Here is a 13344-nt window from a genome sequence, read left to right as displayed (position 1 = left end):
GTGCCTTTCAAAGAAAGATGATTCTTTAAGGTACATTTTTCTAATGTTTTGACCGAGGTATGATATGCTTTGTTTACAACTTGTTATTTGCAGATTTAAACCCCACATCAGTTGAACAATCTTGTTTCTTAGAATTATTAAATATTGTGACTGCAGTATAAAAACTTTTGAATAGTTATTTTTAATAACTTGCTTTGTGCTATCCCTCACTCCTGGAATGAAGCCAGTACTCATGTCACTATTTTGTAAGTCTGTAGATTTTTCAGATCCAAAGGTTTTGAGAACTATGAGGCCCTCTTAGCAGCTATTCATTTTAAACTGTTTTATTTCTGATTGGTGCTTACAACACTAACCTTTTTTTAAATTTTCATTTCACAGATCAAAAGTTCAGATGTCTGTAAGTACTATTCTGTTGCTTTTTTATAATTTTGTTTTGTATTTATGTTTTCTTTTTCTGTGACTCCTAAATAACAGAGCAAACTGAATTTACAGTTGTCTCGCATCTTACACGGGGGTTAGGTTCCGGGGTCAGCTCATAAGGCTGAAATCGCTCATAGTGAAAATTACAATGACTGTATGGGAGGGAGGGCAGGGTCTCATGGGGGGAGTGGGGCCTTGAGTTTGCTGGGCTCTCACGCAGCCATCCCCATGCTGTGCTGCTGCCACCAGCCGCGCAGCTGCAAGCACAGCTCCGCGGCAGCAGGAGGCTGCCTCTGCCTCTAAAATCTCCCGCTGCCATGGAGCCGTGCTCCGCATATAGTTGAATTCGCGTAAGTAAAATATGTGTACAATGTGGGACCACTGTATATCAGTCATTTTAAACCTCCTATTACAAGTACTCACAGAAATGTTATTAAAACCCACTTGTTCACTAGCCATAGCCTTTAGTCCAACAAAGTACTTAAGCATGCATTTAAAATTTAATTGTGGCTTTGAGTCTGTTTTTAAGCCTGGGATTAGTTCCATTAAAAAGCCAGTGATACCAAATCATATGCTAAAAGTAATTTGCTGGACTGTGATTTATATTTAAAAGGCAAAGTGAAACCAATGTAAAGCAAGGATTTTCTACCTGAACATAGGAATATTTATGCTTGCAATATTGATATATTGCCAAAAATCCATGTAGTCTAATAAATAGTGTTTTGTAGTATTTTGTCAAGTTTTGTAGCAAATTTCCCTTAAATAGTAACCCTAAATAAAGAACAAGTAGCAGACTAAAGCAAATTTTAATTAAAATTTGTAGTGATGAACTCCTGTTTTTAATATTAAGGCTTCTTGACACACATCTGGCCATATGTCTGGTGTACATGCCAGAAAGGTGACATAAATGAGAATCTGACAGAGAAAGGCTCAGAAAGCATGTTCTCATGATCAGTCTGGAAAAATTTGAATGCCCAGCTCTTGATTTTCATGGTGGGAAATGATAGGGAGTAATTTTGTCAGCCTTTCCTCCTTTCCCCCAAATATGTCATTTGCATGTTTGACGGCTTTTCTTAAGCTTGCTGTACATACAGTTGTGTACCAATGTCACTTTTTTTCAGTGACAGCATGATTTTCATTTAACAGTTATCTGGATGTACTTATTTATCCACATTTCAGGTTATGTCAGTATAAATATTTCTTGTATTAGCACAGCTTATTCCTTTTCTCATACAGGAATAAGCTGTTCTAGTGTAAGAACTAGAGGTGTACCAATACATCAGTCTGATATTGGATTGGTACTGATATAAAGAAAACTGGCTGTATCAGCTGTCGGCCCTGATGGGGTTGATAATTTGGTTGATAAATGCCCGTGCTGTGTGCAGTTGCAGTGCAGCACCCAGGCAGTGAGGAGTACAGCTGGCAGCATGGAGAGCTGCTTCCAGCTGGTAAGTCTGGTGTGGTAGAAGGGAAGGGGAGAAGGGAGGGAAGAGGTATGGTGGGGCAGATCAGTGGTGAGGGATGGGACAGTGGCAGGTGTTGCCCCAGTGTAGGGGGGGCGGAGCTGTGGCTTGTTTGGGGGAAGTCGCCTCCTGCTTTCACCCTGTGGGGGTTGATGCAGCATCTTACCAGTGCCACTGGCACCCGCTCCAAACCCAGACCCAGTCAAGAGCCCTGCATAGCCCTGGCTGCAGCCCACCCCGCCCTGCACAGATCCAGGGCACACGCCCCCCCATGCCTTCCTGGGGTGCAAGCAGTGGTGGGAGCCCCCGATGAGCCATCGTTTTGGTGCCCCCCCTCGCCTTGCCCTGCCTGGGCAGCACCTGCCTCTGCCCCCTTCCTTAGCATAGGGGGTATGGGTTTCTCTGCCCCCCATGCCCCTTCCCTCCCCTATCCCCTTCCACCACAGCGGACTAATCAGTGAGAGGTAGCTGTATCGGAAATGAGATTCACATTGGCTGATATGCCTCTTTAAATATCGGCTATTGATATAGAACCCAAAAATCTCTATTGGTGCACCCCTACTAAGAACCATTATACCAGTGTAGCTGTGTTTATGCTGGAAGGGGGATTTACTGCTTTAGCTCTAGTGCAATAGTTCTTAACCTTAGACTCAGAGCACCCCTTGCAGAGTGCCAGCTCTTAGCTTTCACTCTGTTTTTGCCTACAAAAAAGCAACAGAGAGCATGTCTTCTGTTGCAAAGATCTCAGAGAGACCACAACAGGTCAGAATGTTTTTGACACTATGCTTTCCTATTTGAAATCTCTGGGTTTATGTTGTGAATCATGCATAGGGGTTTACACACCTAATAGTATCAGTATTTTGCAGAACCCTTAAAACAATCTCACAGCACCTCAGAATGCCAGACATCCTAATGTCAATCCCTTAATGGTACAGGGGAAAGGTCCATAGGTGCATAGCTACAAATGTTTGCTCTTTAACTTTCTTTATAAGTAAAGAGCTAAAGCTCATAGCGTTGATCAAAAGTGTGAGGAGCACCCATGCTAGCTTTTGCAAATAGTATGCTATATTAATAGGCAATCAATTCCAATAGTATAACGGGGGGTAGAGGGGAGGGGGGTATGACTGGGGTACCAGCCTGGGTTGCTGTGAGATACTAAAATTGCAGCACCACCCAAAGCACAGCTTTGCCCAATTTGCTTCTGATCAATCCAAAGGAAAAGTGCCTTGACAAAATTCACAATGGTAAAAAACAGAAGTTATTTGATCAAGTGTCATTCAACATGTTCTTGTTATTAAAGTCTGAAAGAAATCTAAATAGTCATGACCAAAGCAACTACATGCAAAATTGTAAATGGGAAGAATTATGTAAAGATACTTATTTATCTATGATTTTATTTTTTCCATTCCATTTAGATGGTTCAAACTGGAGCTCAGTAACTACAACAGCACCACCAAACCTAAATCGTAACGAATCGACAGAAAGCAGTGTAACTCATGGGGATGGAACGTCATTCCCAAGTTTATCTACGAGCAGTAAGTTCAACAAATACTCAGCCCCTGGTCTCTTCAAGTTTCAAACAGTGCTCTGCAAAAACATAGCCAGAAGTAAGGAAATTGTGGTTGGACCAGGAGGGGAGTTTTCATAGTATCTTTTGTTTTTAGAACTCTGTTATGTTAAGTGCTGTCAACACCACCAGAAAACAAACAGAAAGGAAAGCAGATAAGGATTCAGCTTGATTCTGAAGGAGTAAAAAACCATGCTAAGCCAAAGCCGTGTGTGTGGGGAGGAGGGAAGGGGGGTGGGATTTATACTTGCTTAGCTGACTGGGAGCACAATTTAAGAATGACTTTACAGTGTGACCTCGAATTCATGTAATGAACACAGCTTACCAAGTTTTAGGCTATTCACCACTCAGTTGCATTCCTTTTTACCTCCTTGTTTGTAACATGAATAACTGCAAAGAGATGAGCTACAGCTATAAGAGTTTGGAGTTACAGTAACTGTTATATTTGAAATAGTTATGAGCAGGGCACCTGACATATGCGTTGTACTGTGCCACATATTCAGATGGTGATGGCTGGAGGCCTTTCCTTGCCTGCCTTTAGAAAGGTGCTTTCCCCTCACTTGCAATAGCCAGCTTACAGCGAGAACAAGAGTCCTTTGTTTGTATCAACCTTATGGAACACCCTCAATAGTGCAGGGAAAAACTGAGTGTTGGGAGGTCCGTACTGCTGCTCCTCGGTCCCTTTGTCCAAATCCTACAATGAAATGGAAGCCAGGGAGTTGGGTCAGGAAGCAGTGGTTCCCATAACTTGAAAAGGACCAGTTGTGGCTGAGGAATTGATTAAGGTCTGTGAAACCCTGGCTGCCTCTAGGTATAAGTAAAATAAATATTTTATGAAAATAATAACCAAGGACATCTTGTCCTGTGCCTCTTATTTAATGACACAGTCAGCATTGGGAATCTGAGGGTATAGTTCTCCATCAGAAAGTAGTAGCCCATCCCAGTACTCTACCTTTTGCTCCTCCTTTCCTGTTTCTCATTGTATTACTAAGGATGGCTGATGTCCATCTTGTTAATCCTGAACTGCTCCTTCCTTCCTAATGCTCATGCGAGGGTCATCTTCACCATACGCAGCCAGGTTTGGAATAGCTTACTTATTCTAAGAAAGCTGGCTATAGGAAGTACTGTGAAAATTCTTTCAGAGGCTTTGCATTACTGGAGTTTCTGGATTTGCATTATGTATTTGTAAAACTGAGAAATCCCCGTAGATAATACAGTTTTGTTTTAATAAGTTTGGCTAACCTTGAGGTGTGGAAAAATTCCAAAGAACCCAAAACTTACTATTGTGAGTTACTGCTATGATATAGTCCTGTATTTTCTTTTTATAGTTCACTAGTGGGCATTGCTTCCTGAATATGCAGTTCCTATCACACACTCCCTATCAGATTTCTGGTATGGGTAGTATGCAGAAATATAGCTAGGAATTTTTGCGCTTTAAGCAATAGGGGGTGCTGGGCACCAGAGAGCACAGTAGTGCATGTTGTGAAATGTCAGGCACTTTCGTTCTCCCACAAGGATTGTAACAGCTGGTAGTGCACCAGTTTCCCAAGAGTGGACCACTGCTGTGGCCCTGTGGGTGCTGGCAAGAAGTGCTCCAGGAGTTGCCATTATGGTACTTCATCTGTGTCAGCAGCTGGGCCTGGTGCCCTGCTCATCCACCTCTGAAGTACTGAAGATCTGAACCTTCAGCTTGAATCTGGTCCAGTGATATTGCCCATTGGTGTTAAATGAATATATGTTCATGAAGAGGTGGTGAATTTATATCTGGACACTGAAGTCCTTTGCCTGTGCTTCATTCAACTGAAGTACAGCATTCCCCCTGGTTAGTTTTAAGTTTCTGCCTTAACTTACGCAGGCTACCACTTGGTAGGGTATGAAGCAGTTCATTTTCTGTGGCTGTTTAGTTACTGGCCTCTCTGAGGCACCAGTCAAAACATTTCAAGATTTAATCTGGTGATAAAGTTGTCTGTATAGAGATGATTAGGCCAACAACTCGTATCACACAGGTCCCAAACCAGCCATTGTCAGTTATCTTGTTGCTGTTCACCAGGCTTGTCCAACATGAGGCCCTCCAAGCTGTTTTCTGAGGCCCAAGTTGCTGTGATGGAAAACAAAAGTAAACACTGTACTTTCGTTTGGGGTGGGGGGGGTGAAGTGATACTGCCTCCTGTGAGGCCTTTTGAATATGGCTCGTCAGTCCACTGGGTGATTAAAAAGTTCATGATCCGGCCCCACATTCAAAAAGGTTGGACACCCCTGCTGTTCACAATCACCTTCAACTGAAATCAGTGTAAAATAAAACTCATGGAGTTGGTGAGGAAGCAAAGACTTGCAGCTCACAAATGCCCGCTTGTATAGGGGTGACAAAAACTGTCCTCTTTGTCTGGTCCCAGATAGCTGCTGTTTGCTCTTTCCCACAACTGAATCTGACATACACAAAACACCTAGCTCAAAATACTATTTTTGTGTGCATTCTTTCAGTCCTAAAAATAAATGATTACTTGGTATATCTTAAACAGAACCTACTTCAGTTTCCAGTACCCAGGTTGCAGATATTGCACGCTTCCCAGAGCCAAACAATAGCACTGATTCTGGGAAGCAGAATGGGAGCCCCTCTGGAAAAGAAAATTCAACAGCCAATGTGACAAGTACTGCCAGTTCAGATTCAACTCTACCCAATAATAGCAGCGATCCAAGTAAGTCACAGACTGACACAGTTTTGAATTTGTTTTCTGTGGAACTCTGTTGGTTCACTTTCTAATTCATTAAACTTCCATGTATATAAAACGTAAGTGCTTGTCACTACTTAACCTAGACTATTTATTTTAAATGATAGTAGCATGGATCTTTTCTTGGGTAGCAGGATAACAGCCAGCCAAGACTCCTTCCTAGCCTCCATGCCTGTGGACCAAAAACAGTTCCCTATAACTGCAGTATGACATAGTCCTTTTGTACCTGCTATATCTTTCCAAGAAAGAAAGTGCAAGCAACTAGGCCTCTGAGTAACTTGTTTCCCTCTTCATGCCTGGAAGTCTAAGCAATTGAATTTTGTATTTCTGAGCTGTGCAGGAAGGAAAAGTCAGGGCCACATCATGGGGAAGAAATACAGTGCCAATGCAACAACTATATCATCTGGGTGTCAGATCAAATTACTCCCTCTCCTTGAGCTTTTCTGTGGGCTTTTTTAGCCACTGCCTGTATTAGTGTGGACCCTTTGCCCAATAGCAAAAGGATGGATCGGTAAGTGAGCACAAGCCCTGGGCACTGCGCAATGGGGTTGGGTGCTTGAAAAAATAAGGTTACATCTTAGCTCATCATTGGTGAACTTACTTCATCATTGGTGCTCCTGTTTGCCACCCTGCTGCCAGAGCCTCCTGAACCAGAACCTTGCGAAGAAGGTACAAGGGAGGGTTGCAGGAGGCATTGCCAGGGGTGCAGTCCTGGGCAGTTATGCCTCTACCTTGCCGTTCTTTCTTGTATAGTTTCCCTGTACAGCACAGGGTTAGGCAACCTTCTTAGGATGGTTATTTTTTCTTCTAAATATGCAGTAATTTCTATATTCTAAGTATTTAATTTAGTATCTTTTTGCCATATTGCGGGTTTTGAGTCCCAGGTTCTTCAACACAAGTAGGAGCATGATACATGAACCAAAACATTGGTGGGAAACTTGAAAAGCCTCTCTCTCAAAGTTTCTCAAGAAGCAATGTTATACAGTGGTTTTCACCTACTTTGGGTGCAATCGCTATGGTCCTGCTATGACTTCATGTTTTGCTTAAACAAAAAATGTGCAGCAGCTGACTACTTCCATCATTTAATCTGTTAGCCAGCAAATTTCACTCTCTAACTGTTGAAGGATTGAAGATTTGAACCTTTAATCAGGTATAATCAGTAATGAAGCCATACATGGATTCAGAAGCGTAGCTGATAAGGTTTGTGCCCTGGGCAGTTGCTGCTGGGTGAGGTACCAGCCCAGCGGGCGGCTGCTGGGTATTAGCCATTGGGTACGGCCCCCTGCTGTAGGCATGCTATGGCTTATCCTCCCACAGCCTTGCTACAAAGGCAGCAGCTCCAGTAGGGGGTCTGTGTTAACCCCCTGGATGTTGGTCATGTCATGACACTACCTTTCCCCACAGCAGTGGCATCTCCAGAGCAGCATGAGATTGACAAGGGGACAGAGGCTGATGACGGGACTAGTGATGCGAGCCCCCAGTTTCCCTACCAGCACAGCTGGTCCAGAGCCCCAAGTGCTGCTGATTTTCAGTCACCACCAGCAAGGGACAGCCATGGATTTGGTGGCACAGTAGGACAGCACTCACTTTAAGTCCATTCTGGTGTCCCTTTTATGATAGCACTCGGGGATCATGCCCAGTCACCCCTACTAGCGACTGTCCTAGAGAGAATTCTAGCTCTGAAGAGCTCTTTCTACACAGGTAGAGCTCCTTGAAGTTCTGTATAGCTACGTTTGTGTGGATTGCATTATACAAAAAACAATAATTCTATCCTCTAAGGAAATTTATTCATTCATCAACCTATTTAGATGGGTAGTAAGTAACATTCAGAGAGGTGCCCTTGTCAGTTATTTACTTTCTCATCTCTACCAGCAACAGTTAAAATCATAGTGGTTCTGTAAAAGTGACAGAAACTGTCCTCTGAGACTGATCCCAAAGAGGTCCCACTTTCTCTTTCTCACAGCTGAATCTCAAATATATAATATCCTAGTAGGAAAGTACCATTGTCATGCATGTATCCCTTTAGTCCTAAAAATAAACTACTACTATGTTTTTCTTAAACAGAATTTACTCCAGTTTCTAGCATCCAGGTTACATATAGCAATACGAAAAAGAGAAAGAAGATGTCAGTGCTGATTCTGTGAAGCAGGATAGGAGCCTCCCTGAAAATGAAATTTCAAATGGTATGAGCTGGATGCTCATCAGCCTAGATACTGAAATTTGCGATTCAGGAGCACTCGCAAGCAACAATTCGAGCAAGTCACTGAGTCTCATCTAGCTGTGAATTCATTGAAGTCTTGTCAATTCACCTCTGCTTCCTAATTTGCTGAACTTTCACATACCTGAGATGTGACACTTAAATTCAAGTGCTTGTCACTACTTGATCTGCGATATTTACTTTAAAAAAATTGATTTAAAAAAACAGTGCTCAGATATTGTCATAACTAACAGGGGAAAGACCAAGATTCCTGCTGGCCTCCATGTATGTGGCCCAAAAATTTGTTACCCGGGTATACCAGTGTAAAATGATTTTTCATACCTGCAACATCTTTCCAAGAAAGCGAGTGAAATCTATCAGGCTTTTGAGTAACTTATTTTACCTTCTCTTGCCTCAGAGCCAAAGAAATTAAGTTTCCAGGGCTTGGATGGAGGATTATTTTCTGATTTCCCCATGCCATTTGGCAAACAGCCTTCAACTGTCTTACTTTGTTTTGTTTTTTGTTATACCCATTTTTCCAGTAAAAGTTACTAATGTATGAAAGATTTATTTCATTGCTTCCTTGTTGAGGACTGTTACTAGATTATTGGTTAACATTTTCCATTTTTAGCTAAATCTTCATTTTTTTTAAAGTTTTGCCCAGGTTAGATCCTTAGACGGTCCAGTACTCTTCCTTAAATATTCCAGTATTCTCTTCCCGTCTTGCACCATACAAGTTTAGTCATTTCTACAGTGTAACAATTATTTAGAAAGAAATCAAATTAGATTCTGCATTTCTTGATCTGTATGGCTGAATGTTATATGTGTCGTTTCACATCTTTTAGGGCTTAGAACAGAGTGTAGGAGGTGTTACATTGGAGGAACATGACAGATTACTTGTACATATATGAATATAAAGAAAGACGCAGAGGGAGGGAGGGAAGGATCTGATTGTCTAGGCTGATATAAGTACTACTTCCAAAGTGTTAGATTTGGATTGCTTGCAGTGTCAGGAAATTTGGCTTTCAGAGTGGTTAGTTTCTCTGAGTCACCTAAGCAGTTTTCCTGAAAGTGAATTAATTCTTTGTTAGGACCTGGGAATCCTATGCAGCCTGATAGAGCAGAGTGTCTGCATGTGAATCATGAGAAAACTTAGGCTGAGGCCTTAGCAACGTCATGAAGGCTTTGGTAAAGTATTGGTAGATGTGGATTTCGGCCTTAGTCATAGGTGCCAAATCCGTGGGTGCTCCAGGGCTCAAGCACCCACTGAAAAAAAAATTAGTGGGTACTCAGCACCCATGAGCCACATTGTGCAAGCTAGGTTGGAGTAATGCACTGCCTATTCTGGTCATGCATGGGGCTCGGTATGGAAACACACCAAGAAAAAAAAAAGCACCCACCAGAAAAAACCAAAGTTGGTGCCTATGTCCTTAATTGCTTTGGGCTTGTCTGTATAGAGGACATAAAGCTTCTCTTGCCAAGCACTGAATTTAGACTGCACTAGCTGCTTTTCACTAACATCCCATGTGGTCTCTTTAGTGTGTGGTAGCTCTGAAAATGGAGCAAGCTACTTTGCCACCAGTTCCTTTAGGAGACAAAAACCTACTAAAAACCCCATATAACTTAGTGTGAGAATGTAATTTATTGCCATTGTAAACTGGGTGCTCTCTTCTAAGTTTCTGGCTGATAATTAGTTTTGGGATGTGAATTGATTGCTGATATTCAGTGTGAGCCCCTAAGAAGTGAACTCCAATATTTTGCATATCTATTATAATAACAATATATGTGTTACTGAATGGCTTCATTCATATATTTCTTTCAAAGTTTAGAAAAAAATTCTAATGATAGCTTAGATTTTGATTATGCTGAGGAGTGTATTCAGTTGTTGAACAACTTTTAATAATGTCTCTGTTATACTTGAAATCAGCTATTATTATTTCCATTAGGATAACATCTAGTAATCCCCAGGTCCACTTTGTGGTAGATGCTATAGGTATGCTTTGTAAGAGATAGTCCTTGCCTTAGATTAATTGTGATCTAAATAGATAATAGACATCTGGACAAAGAAGATTACTCATTGTCTTTGTTCCTCAAGTGGATATAAGAAGAGTGTAGCAGCTGGGAAGTGATTTCTGTCTCTTGAGACTCACCTTAATCACAAAATCTTACTCTCAAGTTACTGAAGTGAAGCATATTTATATAAGTTGAAGAAATAAATGTAACTACATATATAACTAAATTATGAATGTAACTAAAAAAATGGGGAGAGAGGTCATTTTATGACTAGAAAGAAGATCCTATTATTTCATTGCTGGGAAGAAAAATCACCCTCATAGAATAAAAATGGAGGGCCTTAGGATAGGTCTACCAAACATTTTACCGAAGTGGATTATCTCATTGAATAGCATCTTTCATAGGTAACTTGCAGAACATAGGAAAGTTCTAAATTATCTTTTTCTCCTAGTTATTTTACAGTATTTTTCAAACGGCAAAAGATTGTCAAAGGTCGCAAACAAGTAATACGTCATATCAATATGAACACCAATTCTTTGCTATATCATTTATTTTCCCTGCTCAGTTTTTGACATCCAGGCTGGAAATATAGCACAGAAGTTACTCTATATACCACAGAATGTATGTACTCTGTGTGTGTGTGTGTGTGTGTGTGTGTGTGTGTGTGTGTGTATCTATGTATATATGCTTTGTTTTTTCACAAACAGGGTCCAGTCCAGTTTTTGCCATCCAGGCCATAGCGATCAGCACAGATCAAGTGAATTTAACCTGGAAGAACAATGATTCAGCTGCTCATAACTATACCTATGAGATAGAGATTTTCAAAGATGGAAATTCAGCTCTCCGGACTGAGAGAACCCAAATCACGGGAGCTGTAATTACAGGTTTAGAACCTGGTACACTCTATAACTTCACAATATATCCACTAGCACCAGATAACACAACTAAAGGAGATGGAAATTCCGTGACCGTCTACACCAGTAAGTCATAGAAACTCACCCTGTAGCTTGCTTGCTATTAAATACATCCAGTCTTTTCTTCCCATATTCCTTTATGCTTGAATAAATATGCATGTGCTTATGTTACAAAGGTACTGTGTATAAAACTTCTTGCCTTTGTTCTTTCCATTATAAAAATTGCTTGGTTCCAAAAACATGCTGCATCACCAAATTGAATGCGAGAAATATAGTCTCTAAACTGGAGCCAGCGTCATATCCATGACAGCACAGGTGTTTGCGTCTGGCTAAGGTGGATTTGGCACGCACCTGAAAAGACATGTGGGAGAAGGTGCACCTAAGCAGTGTCTCTAATGTCTACCAAAGAAACACCAGCACTGATGTGACACCAGCAGTGATGGTGAAGAGAGTTTTGCTGGAAGCAGGTCCTTTGGGTTATGCTAAATACAACTGATGTGTGTATGTGTGTTTGTTTTTTTTCTTAAACAGAGCCCAGTCCAGTTTTTGATATCCAACCCATAGATATCAGCACAGATTATGTGATTTTAACATGGAAGAACAACGATTCAGCTGCTGATAGTTATACCTATGAGATCTTAAGAGACGGAGCTTCATTTCCAAATAACACAATATTCCAAAAGAGGCAAGCTGTCATTACAGGCTTAAAACCTGTTACTCTTTATAATTTCACAATATATCCACTAGTGCCTGATAACGCAACTAAAGGAGATGGAAATTCCACAACCGTGTACACTAGTAAGTCATTGAAACTCACTCTGTAGCTTGCTTGCTATTAAACACATCCATTCTTTCTTCCCATGCTCCTTTATGCTCAAAGAAATATGAATGCGCTTCTGTTCCAAAGCTGCTATATGTTAATCTTCTTGCCTTTGTTGTACCAAAACAATTACACTTCCATTAGAATAAAAGGTTGGTTATGAAAGCATGAGGGATCACCACAATACACATGAGAAATGAACTCATTATATAAAGCCATGTTGAGTCCATATCTTGAGTATAGTATGCAGTTCTGGCCACCGCAAAAGGGTATACTAGAACTAGAAAAGTAGAGAAAATGGCAAAATAGATACAGAACATGGCTTCCATATAGGGATATGCTAAAAAGGCTGGAACTCTCAAACTTAAAAAAGAGACAGCTGAGGGAGAATCTAATAAGATTCTGTAAATCTTGAGTGTCGTGGAAAAAATTGAGTGGGAAACAGTTATGTACTGTGTCTTACGGTAGTAAAACAAGAGGCAGCCAGTTACATTATTAGGAAAGAAAATGAAAGGCTTTTTTACACAGTACCTTATTAACGTGAATTTCTTGCCATGGGATAAAATTTCTATAATTTCCTATGTATAGAATGTAATAATTGGAGGGTCATATTGGAGGCTAATAGCATGCTGTATTTACTCAAATCTGAAATGACACTGAATTTAAGATGAACCCCTGTTTATTCGAGTCTGTATATGGAAAATGTATAAATCTCTCATAATCTCTTCTGTGGTGTGGGGAGATCAAGCAGCTTGTCCCCTGCTTGTGCCTGTTCCACCTGCCTTCCCTCTGGATCCTCAGTCCCCACTTTCCCCTCCACCTCTGTACCCCCTTCCCTCCTCTGCAGCCCCTGTTCCCCCTTTTCCCACAGTCTCTTCTCCCAGCTCCTCCCTGTGCTTACGTTTGCTCTGTGCTCGCAGTCTCTATCCCCATTCTAGCCTGGGGCACTGAGCACAGGCCTGGCCCAGCCCTTGTAGCAGCCATGCAGGCTGTGCACCGCTGCTGTGGGAATGGACTGGAGCCATGCTCTGTGCCCCAAACTGGTGTGTACAAAGCCTGATGGTGCAGAGCAAGGGGAAGCAGGGGAGGGAGAGGAGAAGCAGGGAAGCAAAAGCTATGGGGGGGCGAGGGGGTGAAGACAATGGGAATAGAGGCAGCAGGCAGGAGAGCATCATATGGAGGCAGTGAGGGGTTGGTGAGGAGGAGGGAGCAGGCTGCAGC

General features: G+C 41.6%; 1 protein-coding gene across 1 annotated transcript in view; it reads left to right on the top strand.

Moving 5' to 3' along the window:
- The window catches only part of PTPRJ (protein tyrosine phosphatase receptor type J), a 136656-nt gene that overhangs the window by 81796 nt on the left and 41516 nt on the right, over positions 1-13344 (top strand). Inside the window, exons 2-6 of the mRNA XM_090032529.1 lie at positions 379-397; positions 3299-3418; positions 5970-6146; positions 11097-11369; positions 11835-12101. Of these exons, the coding sequence (XP_089888655.1) occupies positions 379-397; positions 3299-3418; positions 5970-6146; positions 11097-11369; positions 11835-12101 (856 nt within the window). The remainder of the gene's footprint in view (positions 1-378; positions 398-3298; positions 3419-5969; positions 6147-11096; positions 11370-11834; positions 12102-13344) is intronic.

This window comes from Crocodylus siamensis, chromosome 2, assembly GCF_052110815.1.
Source record: "Crocodylus siamensis isolate JL-2025a chromosome 2, ASM5211081v1, whole genome shotgun sequence".
NCBI classification, from domain to species: domain Eukaryota; kingdom Metazoa; phylum Chordata; order Crocodylia; family Crocodylidae; genus Crocodylus; species Crocodylus siamensis.
This window is presented reverse-complemented; position numbering and strand designations above follow the sequence as displayed.